At 39.4% G+C, this 24,877-nt stretch overlaps 1 protein-coding gene and 2 long non-coding RNA genes across 4 annotated transcripts; all 3 read right to left on the bottom strand.

The window, feature by feature from the left end:
- Positions 1 to 361: 361 nt before the first annotated feature.
- LOC146755062 (uncharacterized) lies at positions 362 to 3,323 on the bottom strand. Its single transcript, XR_014938432.1, has 4 exons — positions 3,106 to 3,323; positions 2,251 to 2,377; positions 1,571 to 1,713; positions 362 to 558 (listed from the first exon to the last, which is right to left on the bottom strand). It is a non-coding gene; the product is annotated as an uncharacterized LOC146755062 (long non-coding RNA).
- A 338-nt stretch (positions 3,324 to 3,661) lies between these two features.
- LOC146755063 (uncharacterized) lies at positions 3,662 to 6,647 on the bottom strand. The gene is made up of 4 exons (XR_014938449.1): positions 6,368 to 6,647; positions 6,086 to 6,250; positions 5,332 to 5,451; positions 3,662 to 3,824 (listed from the first exon to the last, which is right to left on the bottom strand). It is a non-coding gene; the product is annotated as an uncharacterized LOC146755063 (long non-coding RNA).
- Positions 6,648 to 6,955: 308 nt separating this feature from the next.
- Positions 6,956 to 22,304, bottom strand: LOC146755064 (kinesin-like protein KIF20B). 2 transcript variants are annotated; one of them, XM_085526442.1, is made up of 10 exons: positions 22,063 to 22,304; positions 21,168 to 21,434; positions 14,938 to 15,205; positions 14,387 to 14,448; positions 14,069 to 14,188; positions 12,654 to 12,849; positions 9,000 to 10,200; positions 8,421 to 8,559; positions 7,761 to 7,883; positions 6,956 to 7,362 (listed from the first exon to the last, which is right to left on the bottom strand). In XM_085526442.1, exons 2-10 carry the CDS (start codon positions 21,198 to 21,200, stop codon positions 7,171 to 7,173), a joined length of 2,334 nt encoding a protein of 777 aa, XP_085382568.1. In that variant the 5' UTR covers positions 21,201 to 21,434; positions 22,063 to 22,304; the 3' UTR covers positions 6,956 to 7,170. The 2 variants fall into 2 exon arrangements, with proteins under 2 accessions (XP_085382568.1, XP_085382567.1); XM_085526441.1 differs by having other exon boundaries at positions 9,000 to 10,203; positions 22,063 to 22,303.
- Positions 22,305 to 24,877: the final 2,573 nt, after the last annotated feature.

Below are 24,877 nucleotides of genomic sequence, written 5' to 3' on the forward strand. Positions count from 1 at the left end.
AAATGTAGAGAGTGTTTTTTACAGCTAGTTAGCTGAGAAGGGTCGTAAACATGGTGCAGCTAAGCAAGCAGCCATAACACCTGCAAGGACAGCAAGAACAACAGGATGCCCTGGGATGGTGAGAAACTAGCCATGGTTCTGGGAACTCAGCAAGGGAGTAGGTTTCAGTTGATAACAACAAGCTGTTAAGATACTCGGGGATGGTATGTAATTGGGAACCAATGATGAGCTCCACTTTTGCAATATGTATAAGCTAATTATCCGTATTATAAAGGTACACGCAGCCAAGGAATAAACGAGATTAGCTGATCATATGTCAATTACAGCTGTGGTCGTCTGCTTTTCTCCTGCCGTTCTGAAACAAACACCTATATACAAATTTAAGAACACAACGGAGTAACTGTTACTGTTTATTAACAACCAGTTTTAATAATACGATAAAAGTATGTCCTGAGAAAGGGGAACAAACATGCTTCTTCAAGGTTTTTTAGCTGTTCTGGATCTCAGCCGTCGCTTGATGATCAGATGATCACTTTCCTTCTTTTGTTCCTCAGATTCCTGAAGAAAACATTTCAAAAGTTACTCATCTTTTCGCACAAGACTGACAAGCTCTTCTTGACCCACGCAAACATATTTCTTCCCCTAAATGGATTTCAGAATGGAATTTGCTTATTATATTTTATTCAGAAAACTATGGGATACCGAGATCATTTTAATGCAGCTTAATCACAAGGAACAAATATGGAGAATGTACAAAATCCTGTTTATCTTAAAAAAGCACACACATCTGAGGAAAGCCTGAAGGCAGCTTTCATTTTGAAATACTTGTTTTCAAAAGAGTATTATAATACTTGTTTTGTGAAACATGAAGCGTTCAGAAAACATTTTTAGCCTCAATCCCTGTAGCTATGACTTGCCCAGAATTTCAGTTCTCGGTTCAGTTCCATGTTCTCAGAACTACAGTGAGAGAAGAAATTGTCTCATCTTCTTCATCCTCTAACAAAAAAAATAACATTTTGGTTTCTGCCCCTATCATTCGTCAAATCATCAAAAAATTCAGAGGGATATTACAGTATGGGCAAATGATCACTATGCTGAACAGAAAAAGGACTCTAATATAATTAAAAGATGCAGTTCCAACAGAGCAAGAATGTTCTTAGCACAATAGCTGCCGACAGAGTCATGAAACTGGCACATCAGATCCTTTGCAAGTTGGCTTAGACAGGAGATCATAGTTTAAGCATACCTAAAAAGCTGTCTAAGTTGTGCTCTAGAAAAGCGTGTAGTAGAATAATCCCACTCCGACACACTGAAATTATCTATGATTCCAAATTAGAAGACATCTCCGTGATTGCTACATCACCTACTTAGTAAACTGTAAGCCAGCCAAACACAGAGATCATTGAGGACAAAATAAAACAGAACAGCAGGAAGACCAACAAGAATGACTTGGTAGAATAAAGAAATACCTCAGTACTTTCAACCTCCCCCTGCAAATAGATGAAACCTCCAGTCTGTTTGGACTCCTTAGTAGTTTATTTTAAGTCAAGACTACAGTATAATTGCTTACTGAAGAAGCAGGTATATCTAGAGGGCCAGAAACGACAGTGGAATACAGCTTCCTTTTGCATCATTTTGGCTTGGTCTCTCCTTCTTCGAGACTTTCAGGTTCGTTTGATTTAGGAGAACTTACTGCTGACATCAGCTTCTTGGCTAGAAGAAATTTGTTTTGATACATAAACCAATCAACTTACTGGTTTTGTGAGTCTTTAAATCACTGAATGCAAAAAAAGCTTCGTAACAAACTTGGTTTATAAATGACACGTAAAATTTAAGTGAAAATACTCAGAAATTGTATTTGTTCATCGAGGTTCTTTATTGCTTCTATAGCTGAAACTGTTTATAGCTTCAGGTACAGCAGCTTAAAGCACGCATTAAAATGGAGTATGAAAGACAATCATGGCTCAGAAGTCGCTGGAAGTCAGAAACTTCAGCAGGAGTTAAACAACAGGCCTAACTTTCGTGCTGACAGAAGCACAAGACAGAACCAACTTTCTCTGTATACTTGTAGGTTTTCACAAATGTAATAATGAATCTCTGAAGAGACGAATAAATGCATTTACTTCATAAATCAAAGGACAACTTAACATGGCAGACAAGTCTAAGAACACATACATTAATAGCCTACAGCACAAACAAGCCATTCTACAATGTCTAGAAAATATGGAATAGAACTTATTCTACACCAACCTTTAGAGTGTATAATAGAAGGAGAGCTTTGAATAAAATCTCCAACTTTTTGCAGTGTTTCATCCATCTTTTTAGTCAGTCTTGAAGCATGTACTCGCTTTCTCAGGAAGTAGTCTTTTCCGGATTTCTGTTCAACAGAGATGTGAACATGTGAAACAAGAGCATTGTTTAAACTTCATTTTAGTTCAATGTTATTTTAAGTTGACATTTTGAGCTTTACTACTGACACCTCTGTTCGTTATGCTGATGATACCACAACGGCAAGTAATGTAGACAATTTTATACCCTTTAGGGAGTTGTCAAAATCTCAGCTATTTCAAGGCATACGTTTCTTAAAGTTTCTTAATAAGGCAGTAGTTTCTTTAAAAGTAGCTCCCAAGCTGTGGAGTTGTTTCTTACATAAGCTGTTCTAATTACATAAAATAAACAAACATACAAAACAGAAGACAACAGATGGGAAAAATCTACTACTCATACTCTGACCATGCCAAGGATACTGCTATCTCATGTGAACGTCTGTTTTTAATAACTGCCATGCATATTAATGATATGAACCTTAGTTTAATACAAGGGCTTCACTTACAAAAGCACACGATAATACACTAAAGCTTCTCTTCCCAACTATTCAGTGTGCAATATCCTTCCCTCCAAATCATTACACAGTACAGCCATTGCACGCTCTGGGGACAGACTGACTTGCCCTTTGGTTAGCTTATGGAATTTAATAGGAAGAGCTCATAAGCATGTAAGATTCCCATTCAGGTATACACATAAGGATGAGACACTGCTTCTTTCGTGTGACCACACAATTACAGGAAGTCCCAAGCTAGCTTCAAAACTAGAACAAAAACCAACCATTTTCTCGTCACTTGCAGAGGGTGAATTAAAAGCCATGACAGATTTTGTATTTTTCGTGTTCTCACTTTTCACAAAATCCTGGGAAAATAAGACAAGTTTCAGCCATGATTCTTTTGGAAAGAACAACTGATGTCACAAAAGTGAACACTTTAAACACTTTTGCTAATAGTAGGGAAGTATTTGCTAGTGGTAACTATTCCACTGTAAATCAAATAATAAATAAGCATTCAATTATAAAAACAGGACATTAAGATATCAGTATTAGACATCTCATGATGTCTAAAAAGCTGATTTATGTCTACAGTTTCAAAGAAAATACACAATGGAGTTAAGAGAAATTCCCTTCTCTTAAACCATTATCACTGAGCTTGGCTATTAGTTTTGTTCATTAAAGCAGTTCATTGATTAAATTCTTCAACTACTTTACTGAGGTAGAAATAGCATTTCTTTAATGCTTAAATGAGAATGGTAAAAAGGCATCAGATATTTTGTTTTCTGTTGGGTCTAGGTCATACCTCATGCATGTCATCACTTCTTTTCTTTTTTGCCTTAGGCATTTTCACTCCTAAAGGTATCATGCTGCCGTGCTGCTTTATCTCCATCTTATCAGGTTGCAGAGGTGTCAGTGGGATTTCCAGCTCCGGTTTTGGGAACCGACTAGTTTTGCCATTTTCTGCGGACACTCCAGAAGAGTCGAGGACAGTTTCCAAATGCTCCTGATAGCACAGAAGAATTTTAAGTGCAAGTGTTAAGGTAGCCATGAGATTAAAAAGCTATAAAGCATCTGGAAAAGGATATGTAAGCATTCGATTTTCCTGCGGTAAGAACACTTGTAACAGAAGGAGTCTATTTCAGTTACAGCAGAGTTTTACCCCTCTTTCCTAGAACTTGTTACATTTAAAATTATTTCCAATCTATGATCACAAAAAAAGTTCTCCATGTAAAACTGAGCCTGATACTTTACAAGTCATTTTTTCTCAAGGGCACAGACAACTACACTTTTTTTTAATAGAGAATGGTGGTAGAACTGACACGATTTTCTTCATCTCAACTCTGCTGCGTCAGAACTGGGCAGGAACAGGAGCATTTGATTCAAGTGTTCAATTAGTTCCAGCTTAATCTTAGGGAATTTGCCCTTCCTCTTCTACACTAGAGATGTTATTTACATAAGTAAGGTCCAGCTGGCAAGGTGCAAGCCCTGTACAAGTCATTAAAGAACTCCATTGCTATCTTTTCCCTGGAGAGAATACAGACATTCAAGCAATGACACCGTACTTAAGCTGAAGGCTATCATGTACCTGCTCATGGTCAAATGGCAGCAAATGCACAGCTAAGTGACAGGGAAATGTCAGTATGCATTTCCCCAGCAGCACTTACTGTCCACAATCCACCCAATCCTGTTTTTCTCAACAGGAACAACAAAGTCAGAACTGAGATCACCTGGACTCCTCCTTCTCTATGGCAGGAATTCAGCTAGCATATCAAAAACGAGTTCAGATGCTGGTTGAACACATGGAAGACAGGCTGCTGGGGACATCAGAAAATGGTAGATGGCTGCTTCTACTGCTGCTAGTAACTAGCAAACTCCAGTGTCCCAAACACAGACTAGCAGCTTTTACTACTTACACTGTTCCGACCCCCTGAGGGGAGTCTTCTTCCTCTCAAAAAGTTACCAAAGATTGTAGAAAGACAAAAAGTAGTCAGAGCCACTTTATCAGGCTCTGCTAAGAATCTGAATGGAGTATCACCACCCACTGTATTTCCAAGAATTAAGTTGGTTAATAAATACTTTGTTTTTAAAATATATGTAACTGCCATTTTATGAAAGTTAGCAATTAAAAACTTATATAGGAATGATTAACATCATCTGCTAACAAAACAATATCCAGAAATCCTGCAGAGGAAGAAAATAAGTTCAATTTGCTGTGCCCGTTTCAGTGGCTCCATGAATTTTTTCCAAGTAACTTATCTAATCATGAGCCACTTCATAAGCATTAACATGAGGAGAGTTTTCAACAGCACCTGACAAAAATTCATCACACAATTGTTTCAACAGCTTTTATTCCTATCAAAGGCTATAAAAACAGGTGATCTGATCACCTTGAAAGGGATAAATAAATTAAAACTTGGGAATTGTTTAGAGAACATAAGATCTTTTCCTACTCATTCCTTATCAAAAGCAATACAATCACAACATTTTCAGATCTGAAGTTTCATACTAACCTCAGATTCATTTAATGAAGTGAGGCTCCTAGTACATCGACGTGACAAATAATTGTCTTCAGCTTTGCATCTTAATGGAATACTTTCTCCAGTTTTACTTTTGCTTTGTTGTTTCCTAGGCTGTAAATATTTAAAAGGAGTAAAGGTTAGGCTATGCATTAGACCTCCAAAATATCTCGAGTTTTCTAAAGTTACAGTGTAAAACCTCAAGCTCAGACGCCACATGAACACGTAAGCTGAAACACAGCACAAGTGTGGGAAGGTAGTAACATCTATTCATTGTGTGATCTTCATATACACCCTACTGGGTCTCACTAACAGTCTCAGGCAGTATTCTGCCTCCAAAAGAGAGAAAGCGAGACATTATTTAGGGACAAAATCTGTAACACTGGTCGTTTTGTCATCCATTCCCCCCATACTCTGCACGCTCACAGCTGCTATGTTAGAACACCAAAGGCTAAACCTCTGCCTAATCTTCAGCATCCACATACGAATACATGGAAAACTGTATGGAAAAGTTCCATAATGTACACACAGAGATGGTGTTCTAGTAAATAAAATATTTTTGAGAAGATGAGAGCTCATGTTTGAGTGGAAGACAAAAAGAACCAACAAGTACTCATCACTGAATATGTAGTTAAAGGACTATATGCTAAGAAAAATGATTCTAGCTCCAGTATCTCCTAGGAAAACAGAAGAACAAAAAGGGGTTAACAAGATGTTAAGTACTGACTTTCTATAAATATAATCATACCTTTTCATTTACAGAGTCATTCCTTCTACTTTGTCTTTCTTCAAGTAAAGGTATTTCTGGCAAACACTGAGGGCTACTGTGGTTAATGCGTTGTTTTAATTCCTTTATAAAGTCATCTTTGTCAGCCAGTTCTTTTCTTAACTCTTCTATCACAGTTGCATTATCCTAATAAACACTAAAAACTGCTGAGTTGTGGGATTGGCAAAAGGAATTAACACACACAAGCAGTATTGCAATTACTTAGTAGCATCAGTTTTAGAATTACAGGCTAGAACACTTAACTATTCAAGAACAGTAACATTTCACGGATTTGTACGGTCACTGTTACAAGTGCAGTAGTCACAGAATTGCCTGGGAAGTTGAAATACAATATATTTTGATTCTTCTATTTTACTTATGTGCTTCAGCCTTCATCTGCCTTAAGATATAATAACCCGAGCTTTTATTTGTTCCCAAATCCTTGGTACTGTGAGAAAGTCGGCAGTTGTAGGGGAAGTTTTGCTATGAGAACATCTTTCTTCTCAGAGAAAGTGAATCCAAACATTCTCAAAAGAGCACAACTCATTTAGTCTTCTGTTTAGCTTCTGAAATTCTATGCTACGGCTTAGATTGGCTATCCTGATTAAAAGCTGGATGTTGAAATAAGAAATGCAACTTCCAGAGATCATCCCCCCTCTGCTTTTTGATGCTTCCCTTAATCTCTCTCCACGTCCCCTTCTGTCTTTTCATGCCATTGTAGATACTACCTCAGAGAAAGCAAAGAAAGTAAGAAACCTGAGACTGAACTACTGTCTGAGTATTGAGCCTAGCTTGGGATCCGGAAATGCTGTGAATTATCGGAAAAAGCTACAGATGTACAGTCTGATTGTAGGATCATAAGCATCAAACTGACATCTGCTTATCTGAACTACTGAAAAATTTGAAATTTTAGTAATTAACAGAAATTCTGTTTCTGAAGAACAAAAATAAAAGCTGGTGCTTTTTTTGGTTAGTTGCACATGATGTCAATACGACAGTGTTCAAGAACAGAAGCACACCCAGAATACAAAGAGCAGGTACAGGAGTTTTACAGAATTTATGGGTAGCTAATCAGGTAGGAGGAAAGGAGAGCTGACCTTGCTTGAATCCTTTAAGGCAGATTGTCTCAGTTCTGCTATTTCTGTCTCTTTTTGTATGGCATTAGAAGCCAAAGTTTTGAGCTGTTCTTCAAAAGCTTCAACTAACTGATCTCTCTCCTCACGCCACTTTTGAAGATTATGGTCCTTTTCCTCCAGCTCCTATATTTCATGATGAAAGAAAAGCATACACAGTAGAAACAAGCAGAATCTTTAAGACAGCCTAGAATTAATAAGTTTTTCATATAGCATAAATAAGGACTCAAGCTGATAAAAAGAGTTTATGGTAAGACATTTCAATTAACATATCGTGATGTCACTCAACAAGATCAGGTTACATGCATGTATTACGTATGTATTTACTATGCAGATTATTGTATTTAAAGCAATCTGCCAGTGCTCTGTAGTGACTAATTATTTGAATATCTTTCATGGTCTACCGCTAATTTCAGATGGCCACTTTCATTTTGCTCCAATTTTTTTATTTTTTTTGACCTTTTTCCTGTTGCTTGGAAAACCTGCATCATTCATTTAATAAAAATTAAGAGCAAGAAAAATACCTGTTTAAGTTGTTGGATAGTATAGTCTTTATAATCCAGCTCATCCTTATACTGGTTATTAATCCTTTCAAGTTCATCCATCCTGTTCCTGAGGGATTCCTCCACAGAACGCATCGTGGACACCTGTAATGTAAGCACAGCTCACGGTTCATTAAAAGACTTCTGTAATCCAACCTGGCCAAATACTTCTTTGTTAAATAAAGAGGAATTCACAAACAAGTGCTGAGTAGGAAAATGACAGCAAATGCAAGGTTACCAAGGAAGACATGAATTCATTTTTAAGCTTCATTCTTCTTCCCAGTTATCAGCGTTTTTTCACAAGACTTAGGTTTTAGGCTTTGGAGTTACCACAGATACCAATGGCAAGTCACCAGTAACGTAGAGATAATAACAAGTCCTCTCCAGAGGCAGATTAACTATTCTCTTCACAAACCTTATTCCAGACTACCAACCAACTTTACTTTCCTCTGTTCATTATCTATGCAAAACCATGTTTTAACTTCTGGTCCCCTCTAGAGCTTCAATGGCAACTTTACCTAAGATTTGCTGCTAGCCACACTAGTGTGAAATTTCCAGCTTCATAGTTAAAGTTTGAGAAGTTTTAACAGCAGAAAGCCAAGCATAATCTTACAGAAAAAAATAGCTCAGTTGACTACAAACCTCGCTTTGTACTTGCTGAATTTGTTTCTCGGCATCAGAATGTTTGTCTTTTAGATCTGCATACTCTTCTTCTTTCCTCTGCAAATCTTTTTTCAAATTCAGTACAAGGGCAGAACTCTCAGAAAGAATATTTTCTAGCCTTATGTTAAAAATAAAGAGACAAAGAACATTACTGTTACACATCTCATGGAAACAGCAATTACAGCTTAATCCATGCCCTGCCTGTTGGTTTCTATTTGTAAATAGACTCTTAAATCTATCTAGACCAGTGACAAGATTTAAACAATTACTTTTGAATTTCAGCTTGCTTCTCATAATCAGATGCTGAAGCAATAAATTATTCAGATGCTATTCTGAGGGATGGACAACAAAACCACCAGCAATCCCCATATTATTCTTTATTTCCTTGCACACTCCTGTTTTCCCTTGGAACTCAAGTAGCATACCAAAGCATCCTAAAGTAGTAGTTTGGCCATTGATAAGCATGCAGATGCATTAAGTCGAAGGGATGTTCCCATTAACTATTTTTAACTCTAGTTCATTCTCAAAGGGCTCTAAGTTAACTCAGTGGTTACTTACGATTCTATACGTTGCACTTTCTCCATTTCACTCTTTTCCTTTTCCCGAAGAGAATGTTTCATCTGCTCCAAGCTGTTTTTCAGCTGCATAACTTCTTGAATTAGATTTGCTTCATTGCTACTTAACTCTTCAAAATTTTTGTCTGCATTTGCAGACTTCTCCTGCAGAGTTGCTGTAACTGTCTCCAGATTAACAATAATAGATTCTTTTTCTTTAAGTAATTCATTGAGTTTTGACACATTGTCTTCCATTGTCTTGGAAGCCTCCAGGCGATATTCAAGCTCTCTTATTTTTACCTCACAGTTGGCAACTTCCTCCTGAAATTGTGCAATCACTCTCTGATCTTCTGCAGTCTTTTCTTCAAACTCCTGAGTTTTCTTTTCTATTTGCTCATGTAACTGATTCACAAGATCATCTTCCTGACTAGTGTGAGTTGTAATCTCACATAGCTTCATTACAAGTTGACGATTATGATTTTCAGCATTATTCAGTCCCGCCTTAAGGTTTTCATTGTCTTGAAGCAGTGCTTTGATGTGCTCACTTTTTTGTGAGGAAACATCAACAATACTTCTGCATACTTCCCAAATCCTTTCAAGACTATAGTTAAAGGAGAGGCCCTGCACAAGATCTGAGATGGAAGAAGTCTGTGACTGAGTGCATGCAGAACTAATTTGAGATGTCCCTGGCTCATCTTTTTCAGAGTCTGAGGAATCCTTTACACTGACAAAGTCAGTACCGATGGCGTGAAACTCTAAGTGACATTTGTATAATTCATCTAATTTGGTCCGCATTTCTTTTACTTGTGACACTTTATCAATTATACATTCTTTGGCAACTTCTATGTTGTTAGTTAGTTGGGCATTTTTGTCTTCTAATGTCATATTTATAGATTTCTGTTCATCCAGTTCAGAAGCAATTTCCCGATAGTCAGCTTGACCCTGCAGAATTTGTTCACGGAGGACATCAGCAGTTTCTTCAGAAAAAGAAAGCTCAATACGCAGGCTTGTTACCTGCTTACTGAAATCTTCTTTTTTATTTTTTTCTCTTCTGCATTGTTCTTCAAGAACAGTTAAATGATGTTCCAAGATTTCAGTTCTTTCCCTCAGTGCTAGTACTTTCTTTCGGTACGAGGAGCACTTTTGTTTCATGTGTTCAATTTTCTTTTGCTCTACAGTGTTCTTTTTCTTTCTCTCATTTACAACTACTGTAAAACAAACAAACAAACAAAAAAAAAAAAAAAAGGGAAAAGGAATGTAGCTCAGATTGATTAAAATCATTATTACATAGCAGTTCACAACACCAAGTAGCAACTTCTAAGTGAAAAACTGTCGTAATATGCAAGCCATAGCCTCACATCACATAGTATTTGATACCAGTGAAGGAATTAAAGTCCTCTGGACACATAATCAGGTGCCTCAGATTTCTATACAGAATTAACAGCAAAAGGTTTTCAGTCTGGAAGAACACTTTTACCATGGCACTACTCAAACCTTCCACTCCACACCAGTAGAAAATCTAATTAGATTTAAGAAACATGGGAACGAGATAGATAATTCACAGCTATATTCTTTCTATCTTCCGTGCTTCAGCAATCCCTATAAGGCAGCCAGGAATCACTCCATCTACATCTAAATGGTAGATAAAGAGTTCTCTAAGAAATTTCATTCCAACTCACAGTCCTCTTACTTTCAAAAGAAAGATAAAACCCTGGACAAGTTGATCACTTAAGTGTTGATATCTGTCTCTCTTATTCAGTTGATCTCTAAACAAAATATGAGGATTCCTACTTCTGTCCACACTTACTCTTTTGCATATAAAGTTCACTCATAAAGTTGTACAAATTTGCAGATTCAAGTTTCCATAAATATTCCATTAGCTTGGGGCTGTTTTTTTCTTTAACTGGTGAGCACTTAGCTAAAATCACATGCATTTTCTTTCTATCAAAAGCAACTTCTGCTGTATTTCATCATTGCTTTAGAATCCAGTTATGTCCATTCCATAATATGCATACTTTAAGTATTAAAAAAAATAAATATAAGTCAAGACTTACTAGGGATTGGGTCACCACAACAATATATTCCATGGTGATTCTTGTACAGTCCTTTTATTACTACAACTACAGAAATGCAGAATTTTATAGCGCCCACGTGCAGCCTGCATTACATACAGATTCACATGTACTGCATGGAAACAGCCTCTTAACTCATCTAAGGAGTTTTATATACAGCCCTCAACTGATTTAAAAGTCATACTGAAGAAACAGCAGTGGCATATTCCACCCCAAACCAGGTTTTGGGTTTTGACTGCTGCTCCCAGCAACACTAGTGAGGGGAATATGATTTATAAGTAATCTAAACACTTTATGCTGAAAACAAGCAAGCAAGCACTAAAGCAAGATAAATAAGACTAGGGAGAAGATGTGTAATGTTCAGTCTAGAAGCTCCTTACACAGGAAGTAGGGAAAAAGCATTATTACAGAGCATAGGAAACAAGACCTAAAAGCTCAGAGAATGGTGTAAATACCCTGAACTTGAAGCTGAGATAACCTAGCATCTCCTAAAACACTTTTGCTCGTGCTACTTATATAACTAATTCTACAAAAGAACCAGCACAACATACCTGTGCTCATTGTTCTACTGTGCATATTTAACATAGCTAAAGAATATATATTAAGCGGTTTTTGAAATTGGACGCTATTAATACTCACAAATAGAAGAAAATTTTAACATGATTGAATACTCAGTACTTCTTAACAGAAAACTTCATGCTGACATTGTGACTATCAGCTACCCATTTTAATTCCTATGTGGAGCATTGCTGTCATTAATTTTTAAATGAGAGCTTTGGTCATATGATTAGAGCAAACCCACTACTATTTGGAGTATGGAGGAGTCCACATCCCTCCCTCAGTCTCTGGTAAGATGCTTATATGTGATGCCATTCAGTGGTCACATTAGGATTCAATATTTATGCCAAATAAAGGCAGCAGGGACAAATCATCCAAGAACAGCATCTCATCCAAAGAAGGCCTTGACTTTCTCCCTTGCACATATTTTGCAAGAGGAATACAAGAAAGGAAGGGACTACAGCTAAGTTTTAGATTTTCCCTTCTACATTGTATATGCCTTCCGTAATTCTAGGAACACTGATGCTCAGCTGTGCCCAGAAGTGAAGTTAAATGCATCAGAGCTTATCCAAACCATTTTGCTCAAATATTGCCCATGAGCGAGCAATTAGCAGGTCATCAACAATTTTGATAGTTGCTTCAGGAAAAATAAAACAAACAAACAAAAAAAAGCACTTGAGCAGCTGATGCTACTCAGAAGATCAGCAACAGCAGTTGAAACAATCCTAAAGAAACTGCTTTAAAACTATTACCAAATCTGCAAGTGCATCAACAGATGAGGAAAAAGCAGCAAAAAGGAAAAAAATAGTGCAAAAAACTTTTATTCCTAAGCATTCAAAAATGAACAGCATAGGACCTTCTGAAAAAGGGATATTTACATAACAGTTACTTCTATTTACAGTTTAACACAGTGGCTTTTCTCCTTATACCATAAGGTACGCGCTTCACAGCCTTTTGCTTCCGATCCGGAATAGGAAGCAATTTATTGTTTTGGAAGACATCCTGTTCAAGGATGGAAGAAACTGTACCTTTCTTTGGAGGTGGCTCTTCCACAGTAGGCTTATCCTCATCAGTACTGCGCTTTCTTCCCACTTCCAACTCAGTTTTCTCTTGTTTCAGTGCTTTAACTGAAAGCACTGAAAATTGGCTGCTTTCAGTTCCTTTATTAGTGTTCTCTTCTGCCGGTTCTGCTTTAATGGTAGTTAAATGGTAGGTAGTCTTTTCCTGTATTGATATAAGATCAGTTACATTGAAGCTTAACAAAAGGAGCACTTAAGTCTCAGTAATCTTCTGTAGGCAAATATTTACACAAAACCATACAGCTAAAATACTTACCCAGTGACTCTATAGACATCAGTTACAAATCTCAATAGCAGACAGAACAAGTACACCTTCAGATAATGACAAGTGCAATACTCGGTAGAGTATACAAGGGAAAGCAAGAGCCTAGCAGGTTACAAAGTAAAAGACTTGCACACAATCAAGAGTTTACCAGTTTATCAAAGAATTTCCTGTTTCCAAGAAGTCAACAAAATTACAAACATGGTCAAAGAGCAAATGGTCAGCTCTCATACAAGTTCATCACATCACACTTCTGCTAAGCTGCTAAAATCACTTTCATCGTGACAGATATAATCCAACCTTAAAGCTTAGTCAGCTCTGTCACGCATATTTTAGATTGTGTCCTTGACCACAAGTGAAGCTTCCTTACTTACAAGATGACGATTGTTAAGCCATGCTGGCACTGCCAAGGACTGATTATTCATCTTTAGTAACTTATGAAAAGAAAAGCTTCAGAAGTGTTCAGGCCACACAATCTCACAGATAGAGTTGGAGCCTTGTTCTTGGAAGAAGTAATAGGTGAGGACATGACTACTCATCACAGTCAGCTTTAATACCATGGAAATACTAAGTTGCAGTGATGCAGACAGTCAAAGACTAAGAAGGGTCAAGTTGCTAAGCTTACAAGGTTAGAGATCTGAGTGACAGAATTAACTATAAATGTTTTCAGAGCTACTTCAGGCTACCAAACATCAAAAAATGAACAAAAACCACCAGAAGTGGTATGCACACATACTTAATCAAGCTAGTCTTCACATATTCAGTAGCTCACAGTACATTAGTCAGGATAAAGTTTTATGGACTGCATAGAACGTGGAGATATCCTGACCATTCATACTCGTACTTCAAACTCTACTCAACATACTTTTACTGTTGCTCTTCCTCTGATGTAGGAGTGTGAGGCAGGAGTTAGTGGAACACACTGATATTTTTGTTGTTTGTGTTAACAACAACTACCTTCAGATAAATTTGAATTGTTTACAATTTCAAGCGAGTACCAGCTACATACAGAAAATCAGTTTTCCAAAAATGTGTTGATTACAAGCATAGAATTAGTGTTTTCCTTTTTTTGTATAAGGATACGGAGATGTGTAAAACTCACATAATCTTTTACTTTTTCTTCTAAATGAGATTTTAAGTCTTGTAGCTCTGTAATAATGTCATCTTTCTGCACCACAATGTCCATTAGCTCTCGAATCCTTTCATTTTGTGCATTCATTTTCTTGGAAATAAAAAATAAATTCAGTCATCAGTTTCTAATGTAGTGTTAAGTAGCTGAATTACACAATGCATTAAAGGCAAATTCAGTTAAGCTAAGCTTGGTAAGAAATCTATTAATTGAGCCTACTGGAATAGCATTTTAAGCTACCACAAGTTGGTATTAAAACAATTTTACACAACATCTTCTTGATAAAGTTACCTCAGTTGCTTCTTTAAGTTGCTCAACAGACTCATCCAATTTAATCATCTGCATTTCAAAGTCTGTAACACACAGAAAAGGTTGTATTACATAAGTAGCCAATAGATAGTTTATTAAGTAATCAATTTTTCCAGATATTCTAACGTTTAGGTAGCTTTTGAACAGATTAATTAATTTGCATGTGGTCTTCACTTATTGGGAGTGATTCAAAAGTTTTCTATATTTCTTGGAACGAAAACATTGCATCAACAAGACATAAAGAAGAGTAGAGATTGCAATATAAAAGTAAAAATCAAGATATAGACATTTAACCCCATACTTACGAAAGCGTAAAGCTGCTAGTTGCAGTTTAAAGGAGAGGGGGAAAAAAGAAATAACCAAAAACCGTGGAATTGCTGAACCTGAATATACACAAGGAACAAACTATCACTTATCTACAGGCTATGGTTCCAAAGGTAGAACATCTCCTCTAATTCCTACTCAAACTGGTTATTTCTCTTTTAGATTAATGAACTATTTCTGTCTTCTACCTTTCACATCGCATAACTCACCTTTGTTCTTCTGCATCAGCTCTTCTTCAGTTTTAAGTAGTTTGGTGTTTTCCTCTGTTAGCTCTTCTTTGGTCTCCATCAGTTCAAAGTTAGTTTTCTCCAGCTGCTTTTCAAACCAGCCAATATCTTCCTTCAGGTCCTCCAGGGATACAATGGAACTATGTGCTGCCTCAGCTTGCTCTTTAATATCCATGACATCATAATGCACAGAATCAAGAATGCCCTCAGGATCAACACAGGTGTCAGGCACTATGCTATGTTCTCCACCCTGAAACGTAATTTATAATCAGTTAAAACTGGTGAATAGCTGACTACATAATAGCTGTTATTTCTACAGATAGTCTGGATAGCCACTATGAAGACAGCCATACAAGAAGTTTTTAATTTCAGCTTCAAAACCCACCTCACAAATTCGCATACAACATGACAGTGATTGGTATGGGGGGAAGATAAGTGGCATTCTAGTAACAGCTAATATATTTTATAGTATTTGATGACCACACTCCCTTTTTTTTTTTTTTTTTTTTTTTTTTGAATATTACCCCAGATTGATCTCCTTCAAATTTAACGTACAAGTTCGGACTCCCCTTTTCTTTGTATACAGCGTAAATTTTCATTTTGTGTTGCAGAAAAAAGGAAAACGCCCAAATTCCCAAAGCTTTCTGAAACTGTTCTTAAGGCTCAGCAACTATTCCTGCTAGATGAAGAACAGATGTATCTTGCTCATCATACAGCAACACAGCATGCACTTCTTTGTAAACAGCCTTGTGTTTCTATAAGATGTGCTCATAACATTTAAATAGTAAAAAGGAAAATATTTAAGAAAAAAAAAGGAAAATATTTAAGAAAAAAAAAAGGAAAATATTTAAGAAAAAAAAAAGAAAAATACCAGGGTGTCATGGTTTAATAATTTTGTAATTTTGCTATCAGTATTCCACATCATAACATCATATAAAGCATGAATAATTTTACTGAATCTGCAACTTACAGAAGAAGACTACATCTCCCAGGGAACAACACGATAGGTCACGGGACATGGACTCTATATTAACTCTGTCGCAGAACAGACTGACGTCTTTCGAGTTCTGGCGTTCAGGGCAGTGTGTGGGAGCCTTCAGCCGTTCGCCTAGATTTCACAGTAGGCCTCTCGGTTACGGGACTCATTCTCTCTCCTATTTTGCTTGATTCGTTAGCTCAATTTTCAATTTTCAATTATATTGTATTATATTGTGTTATCCGGTATTTCGATATAGTATTTAGTAAATAAGTGTGCCTCCTTAGATCGTTGCCGCTGTTTTCTTTTCCTAATTAACTTTTTCCTTTTGGCCTAGGGCCCCTGCAGGGCCCACGGCCCCCTGTCACGGACGCAGGTGGACTTTTGGTTCCAACCGTGACAGATTTTGGTGGAGAATGCGGGCAAATTGAGTTGCTGTTTTTCTGTGTTTTCTTCTGTTGCTCTTTTAGCTTTTAACAGAGCTACAAGTTTTTTTTTCCTGTTAAGGAGCTATCTTAGGTTTGCGATTCTGCACCTGTGAGCTTGACCTTGAAAGTCCAGGCGGACTGCCAATACTCCGGTTTATTTTATAAACACTGCTGAGCTTTGTTTTTTTTTTTTTTAACTTTTTTTCCATCTCTATTGAAAAAAAAAAAAAATTCCCTCTACTAAGTGTGCTTTATAAGGTACTGCATTTCATCTTTTACGATGCTCCAAACATATTGGACCATGTTTAAGCTAGCCTATTTTTCCTATGAAGTTATACGAATGTATAATAGATTGAAAGCATGGTTAGCAACGCTTATTTGGTATTTGCATGCAGTTCCAGAGGGAGCAACTAATGCAACTAATGCAACCAATAGTACGGATATGGTGGGTTTTGAGCGTGCTTTTCCTTTTTTCTTTGCATCTTTTAAGCAGTCTTCGACTGACCAGTTGTCCCAGTGGACCACACTGTCAATCGTATTAATCTCCCTCAATTTGCTGTTGGTTATTGTAGTGATCTCACTCGGTATCTGGATTTATAACATCAGGAGGAAGTCTTCCTTAGAGTCAGAGAATACTGAGTGGCAGGGAGTGTGGAGAAACTTTGGAGAGACTTTTAGAGGACAGACATCTTTAGTGTCATGGAGCTTTACTCCTGAACACTTAAAGAATCCTGAGAGTTTGACTGCATATTTGAGACAGGAATGCTGTGGCTTAGGCAGATCTAAGGAGGCACAAATGACTTGGGGCCTAGCTAATGCTTATCGGGCCTTATTCAATACCATTCCTGAGAGGGAAGATTTTGAGGTTGAGAGAGAGAGTCTCAGGGCCAAGAATGAGAGTATCCAATCCAAACTCGACACTCTCCAGTCCGAGCAAAACATTCTCCGGTTCGGGTACAACACTCTTCAGTCCAACTACGACAGCCTCCAGACTGAGCTCGGTGCTGTCCAGTTCGAGCGGAACGCTCTCCGAGACCAGCTATGTGCCCTCCGGGGTGAGCTGAATGTATTTAACCAACTACCAGGGTCACATGTAGTCCAATTTGGCCAGCCATTGGGGGCACATGTAGTCCAATTTGGCCAGCCACTGGGGGCGCATGTAGTCCAATTTGACCAGCCACCGGGGGCACATGTAGTCCAATCTGACCAGCCACCGGGGGCACATGTAGTCCAATTGGACCAACCATCAGGGACACCAGATACAATGTTGGTTGCCCCTGTAAGAGGGCGAAAGACAAAACAAATTTCAACTCAGAGAAAATGCAGAAGGAGTTAGAAGAGCGGAGGGAGTTAGGAGAGCAGGACTCAGGAGAGCAAGGGGACTCAGGAGAGCAGCGGGAGTCAGAGGACCAGAAGAAGTTAGAGGAGCAGAAGATGTTAGAGCAGTATAAGTAGATGTTAGAGGAGCAGAAGAAGTTTCAGGAGCAGATGAAGTTGGAGGAGCAGAGGATGTCTGAGGGGAATAAGAAGATGTTAGAGGAGCAGAAGAATTTAGAGGAGCAGAGGAAGTTAGGAGAGAGGAAAAAGAAGGAGGGTTACCTGGAGGAAATAACACAAGGGTCGGGGTCAGAGTCTGAAGAGGAGCCAAAAGCTAGATTTTCTTTACGAGAATTTCTCGAGTCCAAACTTCTAGATGGGGCAGCCTCATCAACACAGTTGCCACCATCAACACCTGGGACGCTTGATAGAGCAAAAGGTGAGCAAAGTATAACGACCATTATTGATCGATCTTTTAAACTGAGTGAAATTCGAGATCTAAGAAAGGATTTCACATGTCAGCCAAAAGAAAATATGGTCACTTGGTTACTTCGCTGCTAAGACAATGGTGCCAACAGTGCATGGCTTGATGGCAGTGAAGCTCGCCAACTGGGTAGCATTTCCAGGGACTCATGTGTGGACAGAGGTATTGGCACATGCCAAAATCGGTCCTACACCCTCTGGAAGTGGATGTTGATAGCGGTAAGGGATAGATTCCCCTTTAAACGGGACTTGGAGCCTGAGAGAAAGAAATGGACTGATATAGAGAAAGGTATCCAGTCTTTGATAGAAAGTGCTCTGGTGGAAATGCTATACAGCCCCGAGTTCAATCGTAACGATCCAAACCAATTACATGATCCTGAAGCAGTCCGCGTTCCACGACAAATGTGGCGTGACTTTACAAAGGCAGCTCCAGAAAAGCATGCCAGTGCACTTGCATTAGTATATGGCAAAGGGGACAGGAAACCCTTTGTGAATGAACTAATTGGCAGACTTCAGGAACTTGAATTATTTATAAGCGCTACAGAAGTTAATCTGTATACTTCAGCCATTGTCAAAATTGTGGAAAGATTAAAGAAAATGGAGGGAACACAAAATGATATTATTGACAAATTGGCTAATGTGCCTGATGTAGATGAATCCACGGTGGTACAAGATGATGGAAACCAGGATTTCCACGATCGCCTATTGAGAAAGCTAAACAACATGAGTTCCTCTCGACCTGTATAATCGAAAATCTCAACCATTAAAAAGAGACATCCTCGTATTCAAGCAAATGACAATGATAAGTCACCTCGAATCAACAATGAGACTACACGTCTTGCCTTGTTGCTTTTCCTCTGTAGTCATGGGGAGGACATGAAGAAGTGGTGTAATTCATCCACTTCTGCACTTCAGGCACGAGTGGAAGAATTACAAGGTGAAACAACTACCAAGATGAACTCTTCCAAGAAGGGGAGAGTTCCAGTTGCTGCAAGCCGAGGTAAACAATAGAGGGGCCCTGCCCCCAGCCAGGGGGGGGGAAAGGTGCAATAGAGTATACTGGACTGTGTGGATTAAGTGGCCTGGCACATCTCAACCACAGAAATATAAAGCCTTGGTGGACACTGGTGCACAATGCACCTTAATGCCCTCAAGTCACCAAGGGACACAACCAATATATATCCATGGAGTGACTGGGGGTTCCCAAGAATTGACTATGTTGGAGGCCGAAATAAGCCTCACTGGTAAAAACTGGCAAAAACACCCTATTGTGACTGGTCCAGAGGCTCCAAGTGTTTTGGGTATCGATTACCTTAGGATGGGATATTTGAAGGATCCCAAGGGGTATCGATGGGCCTTTGGGATAGCTGCTGTTAACACAAATGGTGTTTATCTGCTGTCAGCTTTACCTGATCTGTCAGATGATCCTTCTGCTGTGGGGTTGCTCCAGGTAAAAGACCAAGAGGTACCAACTGCCACCAGAGTGGTTCACAGACGGCAGTACCGAACCAATAGGGACTCATTGCTCCCCATTCTCAAGCTAATTCGCCAATTAGAGAATCAGGGAGCGATTAGCAAAACTCACTCGCCTTTTAACAGCCCCATATGGCCAGTGTGTAAAGCCAGTGGAGAATGGAGGCTGACGGTGGATTACCGTGGCCTGAATGAAGTCACACCTCCATTGAGTGCTGCTGTACCAGACACAATAGAACTCCAGTATGAACTGGAGTCAAAAGAAGCTAGGTGGTATGCCACCATTGACATTGCTAATGCCTTCTTTTCCATCCCATTGGCTGCAAAATGTAGGCCACAGTTTGCTTTTACCTGGAGAGGTATTCAGTATACCTGGAACTGTTTACCTCAAGGGTGGAAGCACAGCCCAACAATTTGCCATGGGTTGATCCAAGCTGTCTTGGAACAGGGTAATGCTCCCGAACACTTGCAGTATATTGATGATATTGTCATGTGGGGCCATACAGCAGCAGAGATTTTCAAGAAAAGAAAACAGATAATCCAAATTCTTTTGCAAGCTGGTTTTGCCATTAAGCGCAGCAAGGTGAAGGGGCCTGCCCAGGAAATCCAGTTCTTAGGTATAAAATGGCAAGATGGGCATCGACACATCCCAGCAGATGTGATTGAAAAAATCACTGCTATGTCTCCTCCCACCAACAAGACAGAGATCCAATCATTTCTGGGAGTAGTGGGCTTTTGGATAATGCATGTCCCAAACTACAGCCACATAGTGAGCCCCCTCTATCAGGTAACACGGAAGAAGAATAATTTCTCATGGGGTCCTGAGCAGCAGCAGGCTTTTGAGCAGAGAAAACAAGAGATAGCCTGTGCCGTGGCCTTGGGGCCAGTACGGACAGGACAGGATGTAAAGAACATCCTCTACACTGCTGCTGGAGAGAAAGGTCCCACCTGGAGTTTGTGGCAAAGAGCTTTAGGAGAAACCCAAGGCCAACCCCCAGGACTTTGGAGTCGAGCATATAAAGGGTCTGAGGAGTGCTACACTCCAACTGAGAAGGAGATCTTAGCCATGTATGAGGGGGTTTGGGCTGCTTCTGAAGTAGTTGGGACAGAGGTTCAGCTCCTTCTAGCACCTCGCTTGACTGTGGCCCCCCTGTCACGGACACAGGTAGATTTTTGTTTAAACCGTGACAACTACCCAGAATGCAGCATAAGGGAATTTTTGCCTAGAACTCTGGAGGACTATTTGTAACTCAGAAATGTCAGAGATAGAAAGTTCACACTGATTTCTGAGTCACCAGCCTCACCGTACATCAGCATTTTTGGTTTTTAAATGATACATAAAGTTCTCAATGGCACTGCTCTAGTCGGTAGTTCTTTCCCTTTCCGTGCAGCTTGCTCTGTGCATGGCTTGTGAACCGCTATTCAGGCCAGACAGCTGCAGCCCCAAAGACCTGCCATAAATGTACAAATTCTACCAGGATAATGTCTTGGTAGTGGAGAAACAGGATGCGCAGTCATATGGCTCTCACACATACCTTGTACAACCAGCTTGGCTCTGGACTGGGCATCACCAATGTCACAGGTGTACATGTCACTGTCACTTTTCTCCAGATTTTTTATGCACAGCTGCAGGTCTCGTCCTTTCTGTGCCCTCTTGTATTTCCTGCCAGGCCTGAGCTCAGCAATGCCTTTCCTCCATATGACGGAGGATGCGGCTTTCTCGCTCTGACATGTAAAAAGTGCACTTCCACTTTCTTCAATTTTCAGATCTGAAAGTTCCTTGATAAAGTAATTAGGTTTTTCTGGAAGGAAAAAAAAAAAGGATGAGGGTGTAGGACAAAGGGATTTGTTACCCCAACAAGTCCCAAGCATACAGAGTTGTCCTGAATCTCCTTTGCCCTCATTTCTAGAACATCACATAGAGATGCAATAAGTCTAAGAAGACCAGAGTCCACCCATTTACATAGGCTTGATAATTCCAGAAGATATCTGGAAAGTTTAATACCATTATACATGTGCTGGTAGGATCTCATCTGATAAACTGCATATAGTTTTGATTACACATATTCAATATAGACTAATTCAGATTGCCATCTTTTCTTGGCTCACTAACACCCAAGATCATAGAATCATAGAATGATCACAGAATCATAGAATGGCCTGGGTTGAAAAGGACCTCAAAGATCATCTAGTTTCAAACCCCCTCCAAGGGGTCACCAACCACCAGACCAGGCTGCCCAGATCCACATCACACTGGAGAATTATTCAGTTTCCAGATTATTTTAAGGAAAAGATTTTAATCCATCATATTTTCTGAAAACTAAGAATTGATCCTGCTCAAGGAAACAGAAGAGAAAAACATCACCCACAGGCTGCAGATATTTACCTCGACTTCTCTACATGCCATCCCCAGTGTGCTTTTCAACTCACCTTGCACAGTGACCCTGGCTTTTGTTATGGAGTCCTCTGTCTCACAGGGGTACTCCCCACTGTCCTTGGCAGTAGAGTCATGGATGATCAGAATGGCCCCAGTTCCCTCCTGCTGCAAGTCGTACTTCTGGCTTTTTCTGATTGCTTTGCCATCCTTGTACCACCTGATGTTCAAATCCGGTTTTGACAGCTCACAGCTCAGGCTGATGTCCTGCCCTGCTGCTGCTGTCTTATCCTCCAGCTGTTTTGAAACCTCAGTAGGTTTTCCTGGAAGAAAACATTGCTTTTTGAGTAACATACACTTAGGGTAGGATGCCTCTCTCAAACGCATCTACAAGCTAGAGATAAATTAGAGAGGCACTTGCAACAGACGCCATCCTACAGCCAGCAGTAATCTGCAAAGTACAGACAATAGAATTCCAGGCAGCATTTATTCTCTCTTAAATCTACCCAATGGAGGATGATGAACCATGTCTGAAAACTGCCTCTTTCTTCTCTCCACTCATCACACTGGGAGCCTCGGATGATGCTCTCAGATGCACATGTTCTAGTTAGGAATTTGTTGTACAGCTAGATGGTGTGAAGGCCATCCCTTCAGCTTATACTTAGAGGATATTTGCTCCCACAGTTCCCTCAACAGAGCATTCCTGATTTACTGTTAATGGAACAAGCTGTAGTGAGATGCCCATTGCCAACACTACCCCAGTGCTTTGGGTAGTTCTCACATTTGTGTAAAATGTTTTGTCCTTTTACTTATTTTTAAGAGAAATTCTCAGTGCTTCGAGGTTCAAGTAGAAGGTTGCTATTCACTTTAACCATATTATGAGTTAGCTCTCACGACAATCTTATCAGAAGACAGTTGAAGGAATCAGACCCCAGAATCTCTCCCATCTCATTACCTTTCACAGACAGAGAGGCTTTGGAGGTTAGACCACGGGCAGTAAAAACGACTTCCCCAGCGTCAGTAGGAGTCACACTTTTGATAAAGAGAGTCTATTTCCGACCCACGTTAGAAGCTTTAAATCGCCCAGTGCTTTCCACTCTGCTTCCATTCAGTGTCCACTTGAACTCATCAATGCTTTCATGGGACAGAATGCATTCAAAAGTACAATCTTCTCCCTCCTGGATTCCAGTGTTTTTCAGCTGTTTGGTAATGCCAATATTCAGCTCTGGAAGGTAAGAGATAGGTTAGTATGAGGTTTATATGCAGAAAAGGCATTTGTGACTGACGTGAGTAGCAGTACTGGTAACTCAGGATTTGCAGAACATGGCTGCGTTCCTTACTGATGTATTCTCTAAGACATTCTCCACTCAGAATTAACAGAAAGCTATAAAAAAAAGAGACATGAATCTCTTGGTTTTCTCTGGAAGAACTACAAGGAGAGCAGCTCAGTCCATGGAGCAGAATGAAGATTCAATGAGCTACAGAGGGAACAACCTAACAGAGAGGACAACTCTAGGATGCTGTGTGAGAAAAAGGGTTTGGCCTATGACAAGAAATTAAATGTTTCTATTAGCTAATTTGTTACCATCCTACCCCTACTGGTGTTCAAACCATTTCTCCATTTTAGGGAAATTTAGAAAGGAAACATTTCCAGGACATTCTTGATGTGTTTGGTGATTTTCATGGCAAAATGAGACACATTTACATCAAAAGCAATGGGAATTTTCCAGACATCACTGTGCTAAATTGCAGTAATACACTTCTATCGTAGAAACTATTAAGGCTCATGGGGGAATAGGTGTAAGACATAGTGACCACACTGAATGTGCTTTCAGCACTCCTTTACTTTCCACAGTACTTACCCTGAATGCCGACCTTTGATTTGGCAACATCAGTGCCAATATCACAGGTATATAAACCTGCATCTGACATCTCGAGGTCATGGATAAGGGGACATAGGGTCTTCCCAGAATGTACCAGCTGATACTTGTTGCCAGAAGAGAGCACAACACCGTCCTTTTTCCACACTGGTTTGACCTTCTCTTTAGAGACTTCGCATTCCAATTTAATCACACCCCGCTCCTCACCAAAAACATCATCCAAGGACTTCATGAAGACAGCAGGCTTCTCTGCAATTAAAAAGGCAAAACAGAACAACGTTATACAGAAGTTGAGACATTTCCAGTTGCTTTCAGATTTTTAAAGAGGGATAAATAAATCTTTACCAGTACTGACGACACCAATATAGAACCTAAAGCGGTTTCATGTGTGTTGACTGAATGCACTTTATGGAATTCTGAACTAATCAGTAGGAGAATACAGGGAACAGGAGGGACAGCCTGCATTGCCGGTGGGTGGGACTGATATCATATGAAGTAATTGGGATGCAGCTCTTCTAAAGCTGGAGAGCTGGCATTGCCCTCACATGGAGCAGAGCTCATACAGCAGGCCACAGGATTAAGAGGATAAGCTGCTGAACACTTTTGATTTTCCTGTTTTATTGACTCCTTTTATCTATCTTCTATTTCACACATCAGATGCTTATAATGGGGAAAAAACACCCACCAAATGCAAAAGAAAGGAGAAAAATGAAATCCTTCAAACTCTGGTGTGCATAGAGTAAAAGAGCTTAATTGCTGGGGAGAGCAGATTAGAATCACAGTATCCTTAGAATTGGAAGAGACCCTTAAAGGCCATCTAGCCCAGCTCCCCTGCAATAAACAGGGACATTCACAGCTAGATCAGGTTACTCACAGCCTGGTCATTAGTCATCCCAGAGGCAAAACACACACTGAATGATCTCTCCCTGCAGTCATAAATCCTTGGAGACAACAGCATTGACACTGCATGTTACTGAAGCAGTAAAAGAAA

This window comes from Coturnix japonica, chromosome 36 (assembly GCF_054131305.1).
Source record: "Coturnix japonica strain WE chromosome 36, WE-NBRP24, whole genome shotgun sequence".
NCBI classification, from domain to species: domain Eukaryota; kingdom Metazoa; phylum Chordata; class Aves; order Galliformes; family Phasianidae; genus Coturnix; species Coturnix japonica.